Source organism: Lathamus discolor, chromosome 2 (genome assembly GCF_037157495.1).
Source record: "Lathamus discolor isolate bLatDis1 chromosome 2, bLatDis1.hap1, whole genome shotgun sequence".
NCBI classification, from domain to species: Eukaryota; Metazoa; Chordata; class Aves; order Psittaciformes; family Psittacidae; genus Lathamus; species Lathamus discolor.
The window spans coordinates 63,148,155-63,169,135 of NC_088885.1; the positions used below are offsets into that span (position 1 = coordinate 63,148,155).

General features: G+C 38.3%; 1 protein-coding gene across 1 annotated transcript in view; it reads left to right on the forward strand.

Moving 5' to 3' along the window:
• Window positions 1–20,981, forward strand: part of DCDC2 (doublecortin domain containing 2) — a 58,530-nt gene that overhangs the window by 2,410 nt on the left and 35,139 nt on the right. The window contains exons 2-4 of the mRNA XM_065667213.1: window positions 3,886–3,937; window positions 17,654–17,730; window positions 17,847–17,978. Of these exons, the coding sequence (XP_065523285.1) occupies window positions 3,886–3,937; window positions 17,654–17,730; window positions 17,847–17,978 (261 nt within the window). The remainder of the gene's footprint in view (window positions 1–3,885; window positions 3,938–17,653; window positions 17,731–17,846; window positions 17,979–20,981) is intronic.

Below are 20,981 nucleotides of genomic sequence, written 5' to 3' on the forward strand. Positions count from 1 at the left end.
GGTTCGAAGTCAAAGTTCTTCACTATTAGTATTTATTTATTTATATAGTGCTGTAAATGTTGGCAATGCTTTTACCAGCATTATTTATGACAGGATGAAGGGCTTAATGTTGATCTTGTTCTTAACTGCGTTGTAGACAGAATGATAATTAGGGAGACATCCAGAAAAGTCAGAGGAGAGGATGGGTTAATTGAAAGGGACAGTTTTCTGAAAGGCATTGAAGGAATTAAAGAGCGTATGTCTCTGTATGTGTCACAGGCAAAGATAAAAGCTGTTGCCGCTGCAAGAGACCAAAGCATCTGCCCTAAAGGATCTGCATCTGGTCTGACAGCAGCAAGAAGTTTGTACATTATTTTTTTCCCCCAGTGTTGCATATTGAACACATTCATTGCTGTGATAGACTGAACTTTGGAATGGTGGCTTGTGCCACTTATGTGAGGGAATGTAATGGAAAGGAGAGAATATCCAAGGAGAAGCAGAAGCTGAAAGTGTCATTGCTCCACTTCAGGCAGTGCATTTGTTTCTTCTCAGGTGTCTTATACTGAGAAATGGGTCTTTTTCTTCCCTGTCTGCAGTGATTTCTAGACTAAACTTTCCTCTCCTTTAACACTCTCATTCCAAGCACTGTATCTTAACATTCTTAGATGTAATACATATATTTAGATGAAATATATGTTTGAAGGTACGTAGTCAATATAAGCTGCTATGTTTAATATTTAAATGAAGTAATTGGCATTTAAACATTCTGCTGTTAGAAAAACATGTAGAATTTTTTCTTGAAGTAAGAATTACTAGCCAGTGCTAGGAATTTTTATATTTTCCAGCTTGTTTTGTCATTTATGTGTGTGCTAAATGAATACATGGTGTTTTGGCGTATATGCAGTGAGGTGTGTTGGTATATTATAGATGTTGCAGTGGTGAGGGAGAATGCACATTCAGGGCTGCACCCCTCTAGACTGCTTCCCTGACTTGCAGCTTCCTGAAGGAAAATTATCTATGCTGGGGGTAGTTTCCCTTTTAGCTTTTTTTCTCAGCATGCTACACTGCCCTCTTCCTTCCTTTGTCCAGTTACTTGTGTCTGTGTTCATTAATTAATGGCCGATTGTCCTCTCCTCTCCTTGGCAGTGTCTCTTGAAACAACACTGTAGGTTCATTGCTGACTTGGATAGACACTGAGTGGAAGTATCTCTGCTTTCTTAGCAAGTAGATATACTTTGGTTAAGTTTTTGATCTGGAATTTTTTTGAGTGCTGTTATCCCACAAAAATCCTTTGGCGCTGTCTAAACCTTTTCTGGTTCGTGGATCTCTGAAATTTGACAGCTGAATGCCCAGACCTCTGCATAGCGAATTTAAGCCTTTGACTATATATTTGCTTTTCTTTGTCACTTCTCATAGTTCTCTTCAAAATAATTCACTGGTGCCAGAGAACAAGAACTATGGTCAGCAGCTTATTTCTTTTTAGTCTTGTAGGCTTTAAGACTTCTTTTTTTTGGTTGTTTGTTTGTTGGTTTGTTCGTTGTTTTTTTTTTTTTTTTTTTTTTTTTTGGGGGGGGGGTGTGTGTGGGATTTTTTTATTCCTGTGGAGAAACTTGGCAATAGTTGTTTTTGATTGTTTTTTTAAACATGGGGTGTGCACACTTTGTTTTTTAACTATTGTTCTGTGTTGCTGCATTTACCTTTCCCGAATCACAGAGTTGTAGAATAATTAGGGTTGGAAAGGACCTTAAGATCATGAAGTTCCAACCCCCCTGCCATGGGCAGTGACGCCTCCCACTAAACCATGTCACCCAAGGCTCTGTCCAACCTGGCCTTGAACACTGCCAGGGATGGAGCATTCACAACTTCCTGGGGCAACCCATTCCAGTGCCTCACCACCCTCACAGTAAAGAACTTCCTCCTTATATCCAATCTAAACTTCCCCTGTTTAATTTTGAACCCATTACCCCTTGTCCTACCACTACAGTCCCTAATGAAGAGTCCCTCCCCAGCATCCCTATAGGCCCCCTTCAGATACTGCTGTGAGGCTGCTATGAGGTCTCCACGCAGCCTTCTCTTCTCCAGGCTGAACAGCCCCAACTTTCTCAGCCTGTCTTCATACGGGAGGTGCTCCAGTCCCCTGATCATCCTCATGGCCCTCCTCTGGACTTGTTCCAACAGTTCCATGTCCTTTTTATGTTGAGGACACCAGAACAGCACACAGTACTCCAAGTGAGGTCTCATGAGAGCAGAGGGGCAGGATCACCTCCGTCGACCTGCTGGTCATGCTCCTTTTGATGCAGCCCAGGATACGGTTGGCTTTCTGGGCTGCGAGTGCACACTGAAGCTGGCTCATGTTCATTTTCTCATTGACCAACACCCCCAAGTCCTTCTCTGCAGGGCTGCTCTGAATCTCTTCTCTGCCCAACCTGTAGCTGTGCCACATCATTGGCATGCACTTTAAAGCATTGCCTAGAAGCTTTGCTGTGTCTCACTGTCCTTGCATACTCAAGCCTTAAAATCCCTGTGTCCATTTTGTGGTTCCTTGGTAGACAATTGTCATTCCTTCAAAGAATTCTTTCTTTCTTGCTTCTACACCTTTGTTCAGGTCCGATGAATTGTCAACTTTGGCCAGGCAGGAAAATTTCCTCTAGGAAACAAATCTTATTCCAGCCATTGACTATAGAACATGACATTACTGGAGGGCTGCAGATGCATTACGAAAGATTTTTTGGTGAGCCTGCACTGTTGCTTGTGCCTGACATTCCCAGGTAGGATCTTCTAGCCTTAAAAGCCTGGCAAAGCACATGGGGTTTCTCACTGAAAGTAGGAATAGGGAGAACCTCTAACAAATGCCTATCACCTAATGTTGAGTTAGATGCTCCCAGCATAGAATAGATGCCCCAGTCATGCGTTTGAGGTTTTTTTCCTTATGTTCAGTTCTTGGTAGAAGGTGTTGAAAGGTGCTGCTGTACTAAGTTGTAACTGCCCAAGAAGGTATCTCTTCCTACAGCACTGAGAACTGAAAATATCTTACAGTACTGGAAGGTACTGAGAGCTGCATTCATGAGAAGAACCACTTTCCTGGCTCTCAGAGTGCTGACAAGGGAAAGGAGTTAGCATAGTCTGGGTACCTGGACAGTTGCCTGTTTGCCAGTCTATGGATTACTCATGCTTAAAGGCTTATTTAATTCCCTTTCGTTGGAAAGGCAGCATACAGCTAATCCATCACTGTGTGTTTTAACCAACAGGTCTGTGTTAATGCAGTGTTTTTGTGGAAATACGTATTCTGATGGAGAGTAGTTTTGTTCAAATAGAGATATTTTGTTTTCTTGTCCAGTTGAGGCTTGTATTTTCTTTATTCACAAGATAATTGTGCAGATGATATTGGTTCATCACCGTCACGAGAACCCGGGATATACAGTGTTCAGATGTATCCATGTCCTGTTGGAACACAATTGTAGATCCTTTTAAACTTTAGCAGATGCCATGGGTTAAACTTGGGCATGGAGGAAAGTTTAAATCTATCAGAGACTTACTGCGAGAAACTGAGAGGCAAGATGATGAGTTTGAAAACTCTGGTAAGTTGATATTGTGCTGAGATTTGTTGATGCACATCACAATAGTATGTGAGCTTCTTTATGACAAGGGGGTTATTGGTGGTCTGGACTAACTACCACTGACTTGAAAGTAGATGATTGGTTCTGCCCTGTACTTTGTATTGGCCCAGAGAGCTAGCCTGCAGGTTTATATTAACACTCCTTCATTAAAATCTTAAATTAGTTACTTTTTATGTTATTTTGAGGCATGATAAATTTTAAAAACTTTGTGTATGAAAAAGAGCAGGAATATTTGCATTGTGTAAGTTAATTCCTTCTGTAAGTAATCAAAACTGTTTTCCTTCCACAGCTATTTGAACATTGGAGAAACAAAGAAAAAACCTCCTGAAGTCAATAATGAGGTAGGATGTCTGAAATAATTAAGTAAACCTGCAGTTAATGTTAGCGACATGCCTGCATGTCTGATTTTTATATATAGATTTATTATGCTTAATAATAATACAATTATCTACCATTCTGAACATATTATTTCAGTGATTATTACTCTGATTGCTCTGAGCATGGTGCACTGATTGTCTTCTGCTCAGCTTTCTGAATTGCCACATCCAGTTAAAAACTTTCAGTAAAGAAAATCTCTTGTTGTCTTCATTGGATCTGGTCATAAACCTAAGAGTGGTTTTTTTTTCCCCTCATGCAAAAAAGAGGGTGGGAATGGGAATTTTGGGAGTTTTGGACCAGCAATTTTTTTTCAAAACTTGGTATTTTTTCTGGAGTAGGGATATTTTTGTTTGAAAAAATGACAGTTGAAATACTTTTCCCAGTCGCTGCCAGTGTAAGTTATAAACTTCTGACAAGTTCTAGTCCATAATTCTCCAAGCTCACCTATGCTGTCTTGAGCAGACTGTAGTCTGAGGAGGTAACTGCAGGCTTCAAAACAAACTGTATGTAGGTTTTTGTGAGATGTGTGACTCTGCATTATTTTTGCTGTTTTATTGTGTATGGGAGCAATGATTTCCAACAAACATTTGAATTGCAGCTTCAGCCTGGCAGGAAGCATCAGCTCACTTGTTTTTCAGTTTCTTTCACCTTGTGCTGACATGCCACGCTTCCAGCAATTTAATGGTTTGTGTAGTGGGTGTCTTCAGAGAGTAGGACACCTTGTAGTCGAAGACCCTCAAAACTGAGGTCTTAGTGCCCTAATGACACTTACTATGATACTCAGATATTTCTTATTCAGAGGGTATGAAATATGACATCTGCGTTTTATAATTGATCATAACTTTGTAACTCATATTTTTTCCTGAGTTTATTTATGCAATTGACCAGAACATTGTAGAGATAGTTGTTCTCTGTTGCTTGTGTCTTTTTTTTTACAAAGAAAAAAGAACAATTTTTTAAAACTGGGAAAAGCTAATTAAACAGAGATGAGTCAGCAGGATTATACTCTTTTGCTGATGTTTATTTATTGAGCAACTCTCCTTCACATAGGCACTACCTAAGCTTTCCTATGACATTTATTCATAAATTCAATTTTCGACCCCCAGCATTTTCTTCTTCTTCCAGTCCTGAGTCTTCTTTGACCAAGTTTTGTGAATCTTGATGAAACTAGTTAATTGCAGTGTGCACAGGCAGAGAATAAAATTATTATCTCACTTAAGTATGAGCTAAGTAAGAGATTATAATTGGGGGAGGGGGGGGAAGGAATGGTAAAATGTTTGTATGCAGTAGTATTGCACTTACCTGAACTTCCAACACAGGAAACATACTTCTGAACCAAAAAACATACCTTTGGATGCATGTCTGGTCTTCAGTATTTTTTCTGAATACTTGAACGTGTGTGTAGGATCCTGTGTTATATTAAAACAGTATTTGGGTGAAAAAGAAAATTATTTTTACATATCTAGAACAGGAAAAATAACTTGAGGAAATTGCTTCTAATCACCTCTGAAAATGCAGTGGTTTGGATTCACTATTAGGTGTGAATCTCATTAATAGTGTGCAGTGTGACTAACTGCATGTGCCCTTGCTGAGAAGATAGCTGTCTTCATGGAAGGCTCTTAGCTAAATCTGATACTGCCAGCTATCAGTACAACAGTAGGTTTGCTACTTGAAGGCTAGTTTTAAGGCTGATTGTTTTGCGGCAATATCCTTAGAAGATTCTCAATATAATACAAATTCTATGCAGTTGGAGAAGTGGTTGTAGAAGTTGTGGGTTTTTTACTTACAATTGCATTTTTTTTTGTAAGAGAGGCTTCTATTATTTCTTCTGGAATCATTGTTCATTGTAAGTTATCTTAATATTTTCAGCCATCTCTCCAGCCTTTGAAGTAAAATGGTATAAACCATCTATTATCTCAGTTTTCATTCTTCCTGTTTGACTTATGTTTGCAATCTCCAGTCTCTGTGGAGAGCTTAACTCCCCATGTTGAGTTAAACTTTATGTGATTGATTTATTTGGGCAAAGGAGTCATAAAAATGAGATGAAACCTAGTGATAGTCTACCAATTTTTATCTGGGATTATGAGTAACACAAATGTTTTCATGCCCTAATCATTTAGTCCTAAGAATGAACTTTCAGGGGGCTGGTAACAGAAGTTTTCATGTCTAAGTTTATTTATGTTAAAACAATGTGAGGAAGCAAGTTCTCTTTTGTTTGATTTTGTTTTGTTTTTCAGGCATTCACTTAGAAATAAAAAAAACCTAGATGTGCTATAGGACCATGAGGGGCAGCGGTATTGTCTTTGAGTCTGCCAGATTTTCATCAACAAACAAACAAAAAAAATCATGTTTTTTCATGAAGCCTTGTAGTAGTCACTGATGCTCTAGACCACAAAGGTATTTTGCTTTTGTAAGGCCTTATTTTAGATTGAATTTCAGCAATAAAATCCCCCCTGGTTTTTTCATTAGAAGTCACATCTCTCTCTTCTCACTGCTACGCCGTTATGTGCATTGGACACTTCATTGCCTGCTTGTACTCTTTTCACCTTAGCAATAGCAGCAGCACAGCAGTTTAGGCCCTTCATTCTCTTTTGGCTTTAACATCAGATTAGTGTGCCACTTAGCTGATTTTCACAGTGACACAAATTCACTTCACTAGGAGTGTTTATGACAGTCAGAAGGATGAGCTGCGGCTTATGAAGAGGGAGAAAGAAAAGATGAAATCAGAGAGCTAAAGGCAGTGAGTAGCTGACACTGTGAAGAGTGAAAGAGTGCCTGTATCAGCAAATCTGTATCTGACTCCAGCGTCTTACTGACATGGCAATGCTCTTTCCCGTGTGTTTTGCTGTTTATCCCAGCAAATAAGTGATGACATGTCTCTTGCACTGTGGTAGTTGGTCTGTGTGGAAGGCTGGAACAAGTTTTCTAGGAAAAGTCTAATTTTTCAATTCCTTTTTGGTTGTCTTTGCAGCAAGATAGTTCCGTAGAATTGTCACATCCCATCTTAGTTTAGACTTTTTGGAGAGAGAGCAGGGGTAGACAATAAATTCAGATTTCAGTCTTTTCAACCAGACGCAGCAGTAAGGGTAAAAGAAGACACTTGTCCTAGAAGCATGAGAAGATTCTGTCAGTCTCAGCAGATGACCTGGCTCTCGGCTATTTTGAATTCTCTGACAGAGCCCTCACACTAAAATAATACGTCTCAAAACTTTTTACAGTTATGTTACTTGTACAGAAAGTAGTAAGATTTCATTCTGACCCAAGCTAAAGCTTCAATGCAAACTATTCCTCAGGTACCTTTTTGTCAATCGCTTCTTTTGGCAACTGAGCTTGTTTTGCAAGAGAGATCCCTTTTGTACTGAAGCTGATCTGCAAGTACAAATATGTACTTAAATGTACATATTATGTACATAAATGTACATAAATGTACATAAATGTACATTAAGTGATGTAAACATCACTTAAATGATGTGCTTGTGGAATTTAACAATTAATCTCTTGAGGAAGTATGGACCAACAGACCTACCATTTGTTTATTATTATAAGCTTAATTGTTTGTAAAAGGTATTGAACATTATTTTCCCATTATAATGTGTAAAGCATGGACATTTATATTTCTCTAGGCACTATACCTGATATAGATGGTCTCTCCCTGTGCACTCCAAAAAATGTAATTTTAATTGTCATTGGGGCTGAGTAAGCTGCTGAAGAGTTAGCTGAGCTTTTGTATGGGCAAATGCTAGAGGCAACTCTTTGAGATTTTTTGTTTCACAAAACGGTTCAGCTGAAACCTCCTTTCTTCTTTGACTTATTGTGGCGAAGGTTTTTTGAACACATTGAACTAAACAGTCTTTGCAATGTGTTATTATTATAAAGGCAAAGAATTGCAATCACCAAAGAAAAGCAGATGCATTTTGACATTCAAGAGCCAGGCTCTTGCAAACGAAAGAGAAAGGGAACCTTACAGTGTCATATGAAACAGCATCTATTATCAAAAGTTCATAGTAGGCCTGCATTAAGCTGCTTTACTGACCCGTAAAGATAGATTTGACCTTGGTTGAGAGCAGACGGATTTTCTTAGGTAGTAAAAACATTAAGTTTTTGGTCTGCTCTTCACTTTTTCCCCTGGGCTTCTAGGACAAGGTGATTGCATGGCAAACTGACACAAGTATTTTTTGTGCTGCTCAAGATTCATTGTCATTTATGTTCTGCTTGGATTTTTTTACCAACTTTATGAAGTTATTTAAGAAAACTCTACTTATGTCTTACTCAATGTAAGGCACATTAAGATTTATCTCTATACTATATAGAGATAAGGATGGTGTAGACTCTTTTCCTTAGGTCCTGCACTGTTGCCTATGATGTTTAAACAATGAAAACATCCTGGTCCATAATTTTAGAACATTTGCTGAACTGTGGTGCGTTTCTAGCATTATCCATCAATTGGGAATGGGCAGTAAATATGAAAACAGGTGTTGCAAGAGCTGGTTGGTTGTAGGCCAAATGTGTGGCTAGTTGAGGAAGTGTTGCTTTATTCAATTTTTAGAATGGTGGGTTCATTCCAGGATGCTGTCATTTAGCATTATAAGCATGGCTCTTAGACTGTCAGATTTGGTGATATGTGTCAGGGACCCTGATGTGAGGGATGGAGTAGGGGGCTCTCTGCCCGCTGCCCACCAGTTCTTGCCCTACTTTTCCAGCTCCTGATTCTTCCCATGTTCAGCCTGGGTACATTTCTTGTGCTGCATTTGCCTCACATTGCAGTAGTTTTGTCCTGGTCACATTTTTTTAGTGATTCATAACTTTTTTTTCACTGTTTTACATAAATGCATTTTACTGTTCCTTAACTCTATTTCAGCTTCACACCATGACAAGGGGGTGTGAGGTGGAAAATAACAATGTTTGAGACTTGTTAGATCGGAACTTATCATCACAATTAAAAAAAAAAAAAAAGCATTTGAGATGTTGCTGTGAAAGTATTTTAAGGAGCTGCAATTTCTCTGTCTCCTGCTCTTCCTCCATATTTTAAAATTCAATTCATTTAGTATAATTTATGGCAGTTGTTACTTCTGCATCCTTTAAGCTCATCTTTGTTGCTAGAAGTGGAGTCACCACTCACCTGTCAGCAGTGATATGATTGAATTAATTTGTAAAAATTGAGTTTTGGAAGTTTATAATGTTTTCTCGATTTCAGAAATTATTTTGGTATGTTTATGCTGGGTATACCTTGTCCTTAGCATACTTGCATATTTTTTCCTAATATATTCTCATGAAAAATCCCAGTATTTATAATTATATTGTTTATTTCAAACCTAGCATTTATCATATCTGACAAATAATGTGCATGTCTAATCATAAGAAAAAGCTTTTAATTTCTCAGTGGGTGGAATCTTGATTCACTTCTAACTTCGAATTAGAAATGGCTCATTGGTACTTTCTCTGTGTAGGAGACAGTTTCGTGAGGGAGAGAGAGTGCCTGAATAGGTATCAGAAATGATCCCAGCATGTTCAAATTACAGCCACTTGATGTCAAAATAATCTCTCTTCACAGGATATTTTTTCCTCATTCCTTCCTAAGACTTAGAAACAAACAGGACTTGTGCTACTCAGAATTACTGTGAACAAAATACTTGTATGACTGGAAATAAATATAATATAAAGGTCTGCTCATATTCCTGTGCCAATATGCAGAACTAAACCCTCTTGCTACTCCATATCTGACCAGTTTGATTTCTTCTACTGCTGGTGTCACAGGTTCCGTAAGGAATTTCTCATTTTCTGATGCTGAATTAATTAGGAATTCTACTGTAAGCATAGTTTCAGGAATAAGACTGTCAAAAGGTAAAGATAAAAAAGATGAGATATATGTCTTTAAGCTCTTGAGCAACATATTTAATACTTAAATTTTATATGTCATTGTTTGGTATTTAGTATCCTAGTAACATAATTAGCACAACAAGGCATACACAACAAATACACATCCTGAGTGTTCATAATCTGACACCAGGAGGAATCAGAAGACCTGACCAGACATCCAGTTAAAACATAAGCTGTCTTCTAATAGGGCCTATGAATTAATAAGATCTCTCTTTATATCATTCTGTATACCTGAATTGTGCAATTTTGAATATTCTAATTAACAGCTTGCTTACAGGTGGATTTAATGGGTTTTTGAGCAACAGAAAGACTTGTAGAGGCTTTGGTTCATGTCACTGGAGAATTTCATGGTCTATATTGAGTTTTATATGAAACTTGAAAGTTGGTCTCTTCCTTCATTAACACGTCTGCCTTGTTCTGTAGGGTAACTGCTCTTTCTGGTCTGTGAGGAGTCTGGAAGGGAAAAGTTGCCAGTACTGAAGCTTTTAATGAGGCATGTTAGTCTCATTAAAAACTAGTTGCTGCATATTGCATTGACTTACTGGAAACATTAACAACTGCTACCTTTGATTAAAAATGATGAAAAAAAAATTTTTTTTAGGGTTGCTTTTTGTTCTTCAGCTGTCATTGTTCACAGGTTCATGCCCTTCTGAGCAACTGCGAAGGCTAGAGGCTTCTTTTTGATTTAAATGAGTCTAAGGAATTGGGAAAAATAGAATTGTCAGTATTATGTCAGTGACAGAAAGTAGTCTCAGGATCTATTTTGCTTGAATAAAATCTGCATTATTGATGCCATCACTGTGTGTGTTGTAAGGAGTGCAGGTTATAAATAACATCATACAACTCAGAGAAGAAATAGGATTGATTCTTGGGATCCAGAAGCAACACAGGTGTGATCAGTTGTGGAGCACTACACAGGCTAAGTGCCTGTGCAGATAAGGCCATGTCATTGTCTGATTTATCTCAGCTGAAGATCTGGCCTCTAGTCCAATGCCCCAAAACAATGATGAATCCCAAGAGAAACATTTTTCTTTTCAGGGCTTAGATAGATGTGGTGAGACTTATCCCCAGGTGCACAAGGGATGTGAACTCAGTATCACTTACCATAGTTGAAAAGGAGTGCAGTTCACTTTGGAGGGGAACAGAGTGGCTTTAAACACTTAGTGAATTTTGTAGGAGTTCTGAGGTCTAAAAGGCCCCGTGAGTCAGTACATGGCCATTTATTCTGGCATAGTTGTCCTGGCATAGTTCATTTTGTAGAATCACAGAAGAGTTTGAGTTGGAAGGGACCTTAAAGCTCATCTAGTTTCAACCCCCCTGCCATAGGCAGGGACACCTTCCACTGGACCAGGTTGTTCCAAGCCCCATCCAACCTGGCCTTGAGCACTGCCAAGGATGGGGCAGCCACAGCTTCTCTGGGCAACCTGTGCCAGGGCCTCACCACCCTCATAGTGAATAATTTTTTTCTACTAATTTAAATCTAAATTTCTGGCTTATCTATGCTCTGTGTGGGCTAAGTTTGTGTACTGCAGTGGTGTTGTGACCTACTTATATAAGCCTAGAAATACACTCAGTTAATAGCAGTTTCAGTGGTGCTTTGTGTCCACACCAGTGGAAAGGCTAGTAGTCTCTTGCTCAAGGCTGTTCTATACTATCCAGTGTACCATCTAGCAATGCAAAGTAGCCAGGGGAATGTAGATTATCCAGCTTAATTCCTATGTAAGGATAACTAATGGTTTTGTACTGACCAAAACCTCAGTGACTCTGCATCTTCAGTCCAAGTGTATGAAAATGCCCATTAAAAAAAAGTTGTTTCTATGTAATAGATTTCCTGTGTTGTAATAGCTTTAGAAAACTTATCATTCTAATTTGCTTCTGATCACTGAACCTTGAACATTCCTTTCTTTCACATCACAGTGTGGTGATAGTGTGTATAAATAGGGTTTTGGTTCTTTTGACCCCAGTACTACCCTAAGGGAATGCAAATATTTGTTCTCAATTTTTTCTGAGCACATTGATTAACAAACAGACCATTGTAACAAGCTGGCAAAGCCATGGCTCATTGCATGAGCTGATAAATTTGGAATGTGACATTCTGTTGAAATACTTAAAAAGAAAAGGTTAGTTATAAACTGATGCAATGAGTGAGATGTTCATAGCACCCAAGACTATATTAATACAGCAAGAAGAAAGGGCGAGTCTTAAACCTGTATAAATGAAACCAGCATATAGTGTCTGGTTCAGGGAGGTTATGTCTTTTTGACTGTTGTTTTGCTGCCATCCAGAATAGCTTTATAAATATGTGTAAACCTGTAAATCTTGCAGTTGCTTGGTTGCTCCCTTTGATGGGAGGCACTTCTGGGAAGAAAAGGAAAGAAATCAGATAGTCATGCCAATTCTTAGCTCTGGATAGCTAGCCTGTGTCCTCATGGCAGCCTGTGAATGTGCTTTCAGACCTCTGTGTTTAGCATGTCTCTAATATACAATTGGGGGGGGGGGGGGGGGGAGCTAAGAATAGTAAATTTCTGGTTAAAACTATTCTCAAGTGCATAAATTCATCTTTTTAGAAACTAAATACGCAGCCTTTTCAGAGAACAATGAAAATACTTTTTAATGAACTGTATACTGTTCTGACAGACACGGACTGATTCTCTGAAGTGTCACATGCCTCTTGCAAGTCCCAAGTAGCCAACAGGAGATTGGGTAGTTTGCTGGGTCTGTCCCACTTTCCAGTCTATTTGACTGATAAGTGTGAAAAGGATAATGTAGCAGTCATAGAAGCAAAAACTTTGTGCATTGGGATCAACTAATAGGTTCATACCAATCAAACCAAATATTCATAATTTTGCTACATCTCCATTTTAGGGATTGTATTTTTTACTTTTTACTGGTGAACACATTTCTGAACAAAGAAATAAAATATATTCTTTTTTAATCTGTATTTCAAGCCAATGTGTGGGTTACTTTGTCTTTGCTGAGCAACCCCCACATTCTTAATGATGATTTCCCTGTAAAGCTGTATATGTAACATTCTCTTCCCACTTTGATTTAGATCATTGCATGAGCAAAAGCCCATCGACAGTGTTCTAAAAAGGAGTAACACATCTTTTGTTGATCTTCAGTCCTTCATGTGGTCAGCTGGACCACATAAACGGAATAAGAAATTTTTGTATGGAAGTTATATTAAGTTGGTGTATATATGTATGCATGCACACACTTTATATACATACATAGATGTGGATATGCATGCACTAATTCAAAATGGTTTTCTTACAAAAACTGTTTTTCATATGTGTACATGTAATAGTATACCTGAGGTAATGGTTTGGCTGCTGATCATTTTGTTTTGTTTTTTGCCCACAGTCAACAGTGGAAGATGTAAGTACCCTGAAGTATATTGTGCAATATGTTGTATGTGTTTGCTAAGTGTTTTGTCTGCGTTTGCTAAATTTTATGAATATTGAGCAAATTTTTTTAGCGTAAGTGAAAAATACAGTGAATCTTGTTACAAAGCAGCTGTGAGGTTGCAGATTTTTTTTTTTTACCATATTTCAGTTAGATGCTGATCTGCATCTTGGATTTTTATTTTCAAAGGAATGTTAGAAGGTACTCAGCAGCAGCTAACATTCAGCAACACAAATTCAACCACAGTAAATTCCAGCTGAAGAGGAAAGCTGGGCTTTTTAGACTCTTTGTAAAATGTATTCTGAAATTTGAGTGTTTACAGGGGTCTCAAACACTGCAGATTGATCCCCACTCCCAGAATGTAGCCTGTGTTGAGTTTAGCTGCTTTGTTTTTCCCAGACTCTGCAAGGTGCTTTGCAAAGTTATGTGACAGGTAGTAACTCCTCTCTGAAGCAAGGATCATCCACACTGCTGTTGGTGTAAGAGGCACTGTGGAAAACAACAACAAATTCATTGTAGAATAGAATGGTAAAAATTATGGTAGTTTTGAGTGTCTGTGATCCCATGGTGTATTTCCAACTGTTTTTAGCTCTTTGTTGCACTGCAAATTCTTACCTGATTTCTTGTCCTCACCTTAAAAGTTCCCTCTGAGTTTCAAGTAATATAATGCTTTCTCCTTCCTCCCCTAAATACTTTGTGTTGCTGCTGTATGTTATTGTGTAACAACTCAGATGAGTATCCCATCACAAATTATGTTGGCAGCATTTGTGAGGAGGATATGGAAGCTGCCCTTGAATGGGTCTTTTCAAACAAACTGAAAATGTACAAAATTCAAAGATAAAATCATAATGGGGCCAGACCATTGATTAATGTACAATTGCTGACGTAAATGGGAAGGTGCTGATTTACATCAGCTGAGAATGTGGCTGGTGAAATTAAAAGAAAATGAAGGGCTTAGGGGGCTAGTGATGATGATTGCTTAACGTAAGCACAAACTTTTCACCCAAGACCACATCACTGTTAATATGTAACTCTGCAGTGCCAGAAGGGTCAGGCTATTCCAGACACTGCAGCCTTGTGGTACCTCCTACAAAGGAAACAGGAGCAGAAGCATGAATTCTTTAATTAAATCTTTGGTCAGGTCTTCTGCTTTGATGGTTTGGCATAACTCCATGTACTTCAAAAGAACGAGATTGATTTACAGTGGCTGGGCACTTGGTCTTTCTTTAATGTATATTTCTGTACGTTGAAATTACATGGCTTGCTTTTCATAACCATAAATAATTTAACATTTGTCTAACATAAATTGTTCTAAATTCGAAGAGGTAGTAACTTGAAGGCTGTGCCAAAAAACCCCAAACCAAACCAAAAGCAACAAAGCCCCCCCAAAAAACAGCAGGACAGTCACATTAATTAGAAGAATGGTGTATAGGGTGGAGGGTTTTGTTTGTTGGTTTGTTTTCAATCACAGTGCTGTGTAGATCTAGCCAAACTGTTTTTTAAACAGGTGGCTTTAGAGCAGGCTAGAGTTGCTTGTGCTGAGTTTTGTGCTTTTGTGCTTAGAGAGCTTGATATACTATTCTGTAGCCAGAACCTACTTTGGGTATCTGTAAGTTCTCTCTTTTGCATTGTGGAATATTATACTATACTATAGTATATGGCATTTGCTTGCATGTTTGCATACTTTCCAGCTTCAAAATTAGAGATGTTTTACACAGCTCATTTGGAGCGCCCTGTGCAGGCACTTTCTTCTGTTTGTTGTTTTGTTTTGTTTTTTAATTTTCTCACAATTGATGTATTTATTTCCTCCTTTCTTCTCTCTCATTTGCAGCATCAGTGTTGTCCCTGTGTTCTGGATGAATATAAGGAATTTGTATGTCTTTTTGCCCCCTGAAAGCAGATCAGGTGTAAAATGTACCTTCAGAAGCCAAGCAGTCCCAAAGACACTAGTTGCCCCTCATCTTCCAGACAAACAATGATAGCCTAAACATCAGCTTGAGAGCGTGTGGACCCCAAGAGCAGTACATTCATCCGTGCTATTCATGTTGGGTGTAGCAAAAGACTTCAGTGCTCTGTGCCACTGTGATCCAGTATCTGCCTGATTTAGTCCGGGCTACTCTGTTCCAGGCTCCCAGAAACTGAGGTCTGGTCTATGCACTGTGGTAAATACTTGTGGGTGTTTTAATAGTGTCATAGTCACCTTAGTGTTTCTATGCACTGATTTTTGTGGTGTTACATTAGCAAATGTAATATTTGACTAATGTATTCTTTTAACCTTTTAAGACAGTTACATTTGATTAAAAAATGCTTAGCAAAACAACACAAAATTGTATTTTATTTTGGTTTAGGCCATGCTTAGATAGAAAAACAAATAATTGTCTCTGGCCAACCTGGGCCCATCTTACAGTCACCTGAAGTTCACTTGCTCAAGAGCAGGACTGACTTGTTAGACCACAGAAGGCTGCTAGAAATATTAACGCTCTTTGATAGATTAACCCAAAAGAGAGACTTGTCAGAAAGCTGATGCCACAGTAGCTGTTACTGGGAGAAATACAATCCTTTGAATAATTAATGAGCACTTAACATGCCAAGTTGCTTGTTTTCTCAGGGGCCAGGTGATTGGACTGCATGCAATAACATGATGGCCTTCTTAGGAGCCTACCTTAGAATTAATGGTTTCATCAGCTTGCAAGAACAACTAAATAATTGGGCACACATGGGACTATCGTAAAGTGCTCCTTCATATTTAGTGAATGCTTTCTAACTAGTTCCAGTAGAGTGTGGATCATTGGAAGCTGAGTGTTGCAGACCGGATCAGAGAACTTAGTTTGATGGACTGTTTGGAGTATGTGAGAGCTTGAGCATAGGTATCAAGAGCGTAAGTATGGATGAGGAATCAACCTTTAGAAAAAGTAATGTGAGGCTTTACTAGTTATATATTGAATACCTTATAGGGGATTAGCCTGGCAATCTAGCAGCTATGCAGAAAGGTGTATGGCCAGCCAAAGTTAAGTCATTCCTGGCTTGGATGCAACCTCTGTGTGGAGTCTAAACGTTAGGACATGGTACTATGGAAATAAATCAGTATTGTCTTACACTTCAGTAGCATACTTTTTAGAAAGTTACCTTATTTTTTCTGTCTTCTGAAGCCTTCTGTTAGGTTGCTTATGTTGGGCAAATAACCTTGATGGATGACAGCACTGATAGAAATGTTTTCAGATGTTGCAGCTTAAGATGTGTTTTCATTTTCTTCCTAGAGACTCAATAAATTTTCATCTCTAATTTTGGTGATTTAAACGACATGTTATACTCTGAAAAATGTGCTTTAAATGTATGTGCAAGAATGGCTGAGCTCCTAAATTATTTGGCAGTTGCAAAAAAATTTTTTTGCTTCCCCTAATGAGATGTATTATAGCAACCTCTTACTCTCCTCTTGCTCTCTTTCCAGGCCTGTAGTAGTAGGTGTGAATCTTCCACCTGATTCAGAGCACATTGAAATTAACAGCAAGGCTATGAATTGCAATTGCCTTAGGCATTAAGACATAGCATATGTACAGTCTGGTACAAAATTTCTCATTGTATGAGGCCAAGACAAACATGTATCTATGAAATAATTATTAGGGAGCAAATACACTCCCTAGTAAATTGCTTGCATAAAGGAAAGGTCCACAAACATTGTTGGCACAGTGTGGCAGTAACATCTTTCTTGCCGTCTCTCCTCTTGTAGAAGGCCCCCCTGATTGATCTCAATACAGTGTCTCCTCAGAGTAATACAGGGAATAATGCTGGAAATAGCGTATGTTTTATTCTGAGAGCTAAAAATCTGCAGTGCACTTCACTTACAAGTCATCACCCTTAAATAAGCGTAGTATTCAGCAACCTTTATAAATGACTGGTAGATTTAGATGAAAAGGCCTGTATAAGAGGAAAAGTACTTATTACATAATTATTATTGTTAAATACTAGCAGAGAGACCTATAGATGACATTTATGGTTAGAAAGAGAAGATGGTTTAATTGCTTGGGCCATGGTTATAAGCAGTAAAGACTAAGAAAGCAAAAACAGTGTTTGGAAGTGTTGCTTTGGGTCTCTAGGAACAACAACTGAGAAGTCACCAAAGATGTCCAAGTAATCATAACCTCTCACTGGAAACCATACATTGTGCCATGTTGCACTGTGATATACTATGCTGTGGTTGCTCTCCAACATTTATGTAGACCTGCAGCAGTAATTACGTATGCTGTGTGTAGAAAGTGAAGCTGGAAGTGAATAAAATTTGTGGTTTAAACACAGGAGCGTCTTTCTGCAGATATGCTGCCCCCTTGCTGGTGTTGTTTGGGGCAAACTCTTTCTTAATGTGAAGATTGAGTAATTTCTAATTCTTTTTTTACTTGCAGGTCAAGCCTGTTACTCATAGTAGAATCACTGTGTCAGCACGATTTCGAAAACCACTCCAGGAGCCCTACACTATTTTGTAAGTAGAACTTTCAGTTAGCGAACTGCCATTTCAGGGCGGGGGTGGTGGCATCTTTACTTAAGTTGTTTTGTTTAAAATGCTCCTCTAAATTATTTTACTTTGCTTTATTTCAGCCTGATTGCTAATGGAGACCTCATTAGCCCTGTAGTACGCCTCCTCATTCCCAGGAAAACACTGGATCATTGGGATCATATTCTTGAAATGGTTACAGGAAAAGTTACCATCAGAAGTGGGGCTGTTCACAGGTATCAGGAAGCTGACCATTAGCAAGACACTTTTGATACGTGTAGATATGTTTCTTGCAACTCCATAGGTAGATATAATGGATCATTTGTGCTTCATGGGAAATTCCACTGTAAGAAAATTAAAATACATATAGAAGTCACAAAATGGAATATATTGACTCCAAGCAACCTTCAGGTTTCATTTCAACTGCTGTTTGAAAATGCAAATAACTCAACTTGTTTCAACTGTTATTTCTTGATTAAATATTTAGTTATCAGGCATTTTATAATACAATAATAATGCAATATATTTAGTATTAATAATTAAGTTACAGGTCAGAATAAAATAAATGAGCATGATAAAGCTGGTGAAGAAGTTTGTCATGTGCAATAATAGGTGCTATCCATATTTCCTTTTAATTTTGGTATTTAAATTCATTGGGGCAAAAAAAATCAAGAAAAATGCTATAGATTCTTCGGTTTTTGAAGACCTGTGCTATGACTAGGATGTGCTTTATACTCAGCCAGCTCAGCCTTGTAATAAGAGCCAAGGCCAAAGTTGTAGTTGGGGGTTTGCCAGTTATAGTATCTCAGCTGGGCTGAGTTGTTGTGTTCTCCCAGAAACAGGAATCGAGCTCTTGGATAGGCAAGTTTCAGTCCCTTGAGGCTCTCTAAATAAGCTCTCTAAAGCAGTGTAAGGTAGTTGTTGCAAGTTTTAGAAGAAAATTATATGTACAGTTTCCATGAGAAATGTTGTTGTGTAAATGGGCTGCCAAGGTGTGTACAGGCAAATTATTGACATTCTAGGGCTGCCCCATGAGGAGCACATTACAGAAATCCATTCCTCAGATGGGAAAGAGCCTTTTGTAGAAAATCATTCTTCACAGTTTACACTGTGTCTGAGGCTAAGTGTGCAAAATCTTTCTCAACACAGTGAAGATAAGGTAGTCTTTCTGTTCTTCTGATTGCTTTCCCAGAGCCGATACTGATGAAGGTCATGCTATGTGTTGACTGTCAGCTCTTGCCTAATTTTTCCTCTCAGCCCTGCATTTCTTTCCTCCTACTATTTGGTCACTTAGCACTTTTACTTGCAGCTAACTAAACTTACATGTGTTGCAGCTTTCTGGGTCTGATTCTCAGCTAGTATAGCTCAGAAGTGAGCAAGGTGGCAGCAGTTTACAACATATCAATTTTTTCTGCTCTTATGTTGTTTAGCAGTTTAAAAGCCTTTCACATTTTATTTTCATTACTTGATGTCACTCCTTGGTGAAACTGTATGATGTACATGAAAACAGAAATCATTCTGTACATAGCTAGGATTGCTTTTTAGAAGTTCCCTTCAGTGCTCAGATTTAATCCTTTAAAATAAGATAATGTGTATGACATTTTGAATTATTTAATGTTTTCCTTCTTCTGGTTTTCTATTAGCTGAGTTTTCATTTTATTTTTCCTAAAAATGCTAGGAATACATATTAAATATGTTAGTAAAATGATCATTGCTCTTTAATAAGTTACACATTAATTGCTGGGGTTTGCTGAAGCTATGTTAGCATTAGGGGAGTTCCTGTAAGACCACTGATGCTGAGAAGATATATAGAAGAAGCGTAAGTGGAAGTACAAGAACCTGCATTATGTATATGGCAGGTTTTCTTTTCCATGTTATTAAAAGACATATAAAGCTGCCAAGTCTTACAGTTTCACATGTAGCTTTTTTGAAAAAAACATTGTTCATCTGCATTAGAATAGGGTTGTAAGTAAGAAATGACAGAGTAGCTTTTCTGCTTATCAGATTGTGCATGGGAATGGGGTAGAGCAACCTGATGGGCAGGTACCTGGTGCATTGGCAACTAGGAATTTGGGGATATTGGTCCCACAAGTTGTGTCTTTGCTGTCTCCTTTGTCAGCCTGTATGCTCGCTTTATTTTGGCTGCCACTTTCTGGCTTGGATTCAGGAGGGAAACTGGAAGTCCACTGATATCCCACAGGACAAGTCCTGAGTCATCCCCCAGTGACCAGAAGAAGTGACCACAAGGACACCTTTGTTGTGTAATAATAGCCAGAGAGAACTCAGCTGGTCTGTGAATGGTTGTGGTCAAGTGGGTGGGTAAAAGACTTCAGAACTAAGTGTCACAAGAGTTTTGTGATGCTTGTTAAGTCAATAGTTATTTATGTGTTTGAAGTGCCATTTCTTAAAAACGCATTTTTGATTTAACCTTCATCTTCAGTGGCTGATTATGTGTGATTCAGTTATCATGATTATTATTTTCAGGGTGAAAAATACACTAGAAATTGCCAGATAATCCATAACATTTTGGGGAGTTATATTAAACAAACAACTTTGGTGCATTAAATATAATGTTAAAATGCAAGCAAAGTGGAAGACTGAGAACAAAACTCCACAGTCATGTTTGTATGAACCCCTATATACCTGCAGCACCATACAAATACATAAAACAGTTCATAAACTCTGGTACATTGATTTACTGTTTTATCCTGAGTTCCCCAAAGCAAAATATAACCTAGCAAAACACAGATTAATTCAGAAATAAGCTTATTGCTGATTTTAGACTGTCTTATTTTCATTTTTGTGTGTAACTAATGTTGTAAAACATAAATTGTTCTTTGAATTGCTGGCATGCCTGTGGAACATTTGCACTAAAAAGTAAATGTAAGTAATACAAACGGGGTGCTTCAGAGTTGGCATACTTCTTCACAAGGAAGCAGCAATGTGATCAAAAAGCTGCAATTTCACTTTTAAGAACTTTCAGTCTTTGCACTTAGAAATCCAAGGTACTTTCATATGGCAGGAGGCACCGAGAAAAGAAAGGTACTTTAATGAGGGGAACTTAAGAAAGACATGGACACACTGCGAGCCCAGCAAAGGGTCACAGAGATCATAGAATGAGAAAATTGTTTAGGTTGGAAAAGACCTGTAAGATCATAAAGTTCAACCTTTGACCAAGCACTGCTAAGTCCACCACTGAACCATGTCCATAAGCACAAAATCTATGTCTCTTAAGGATG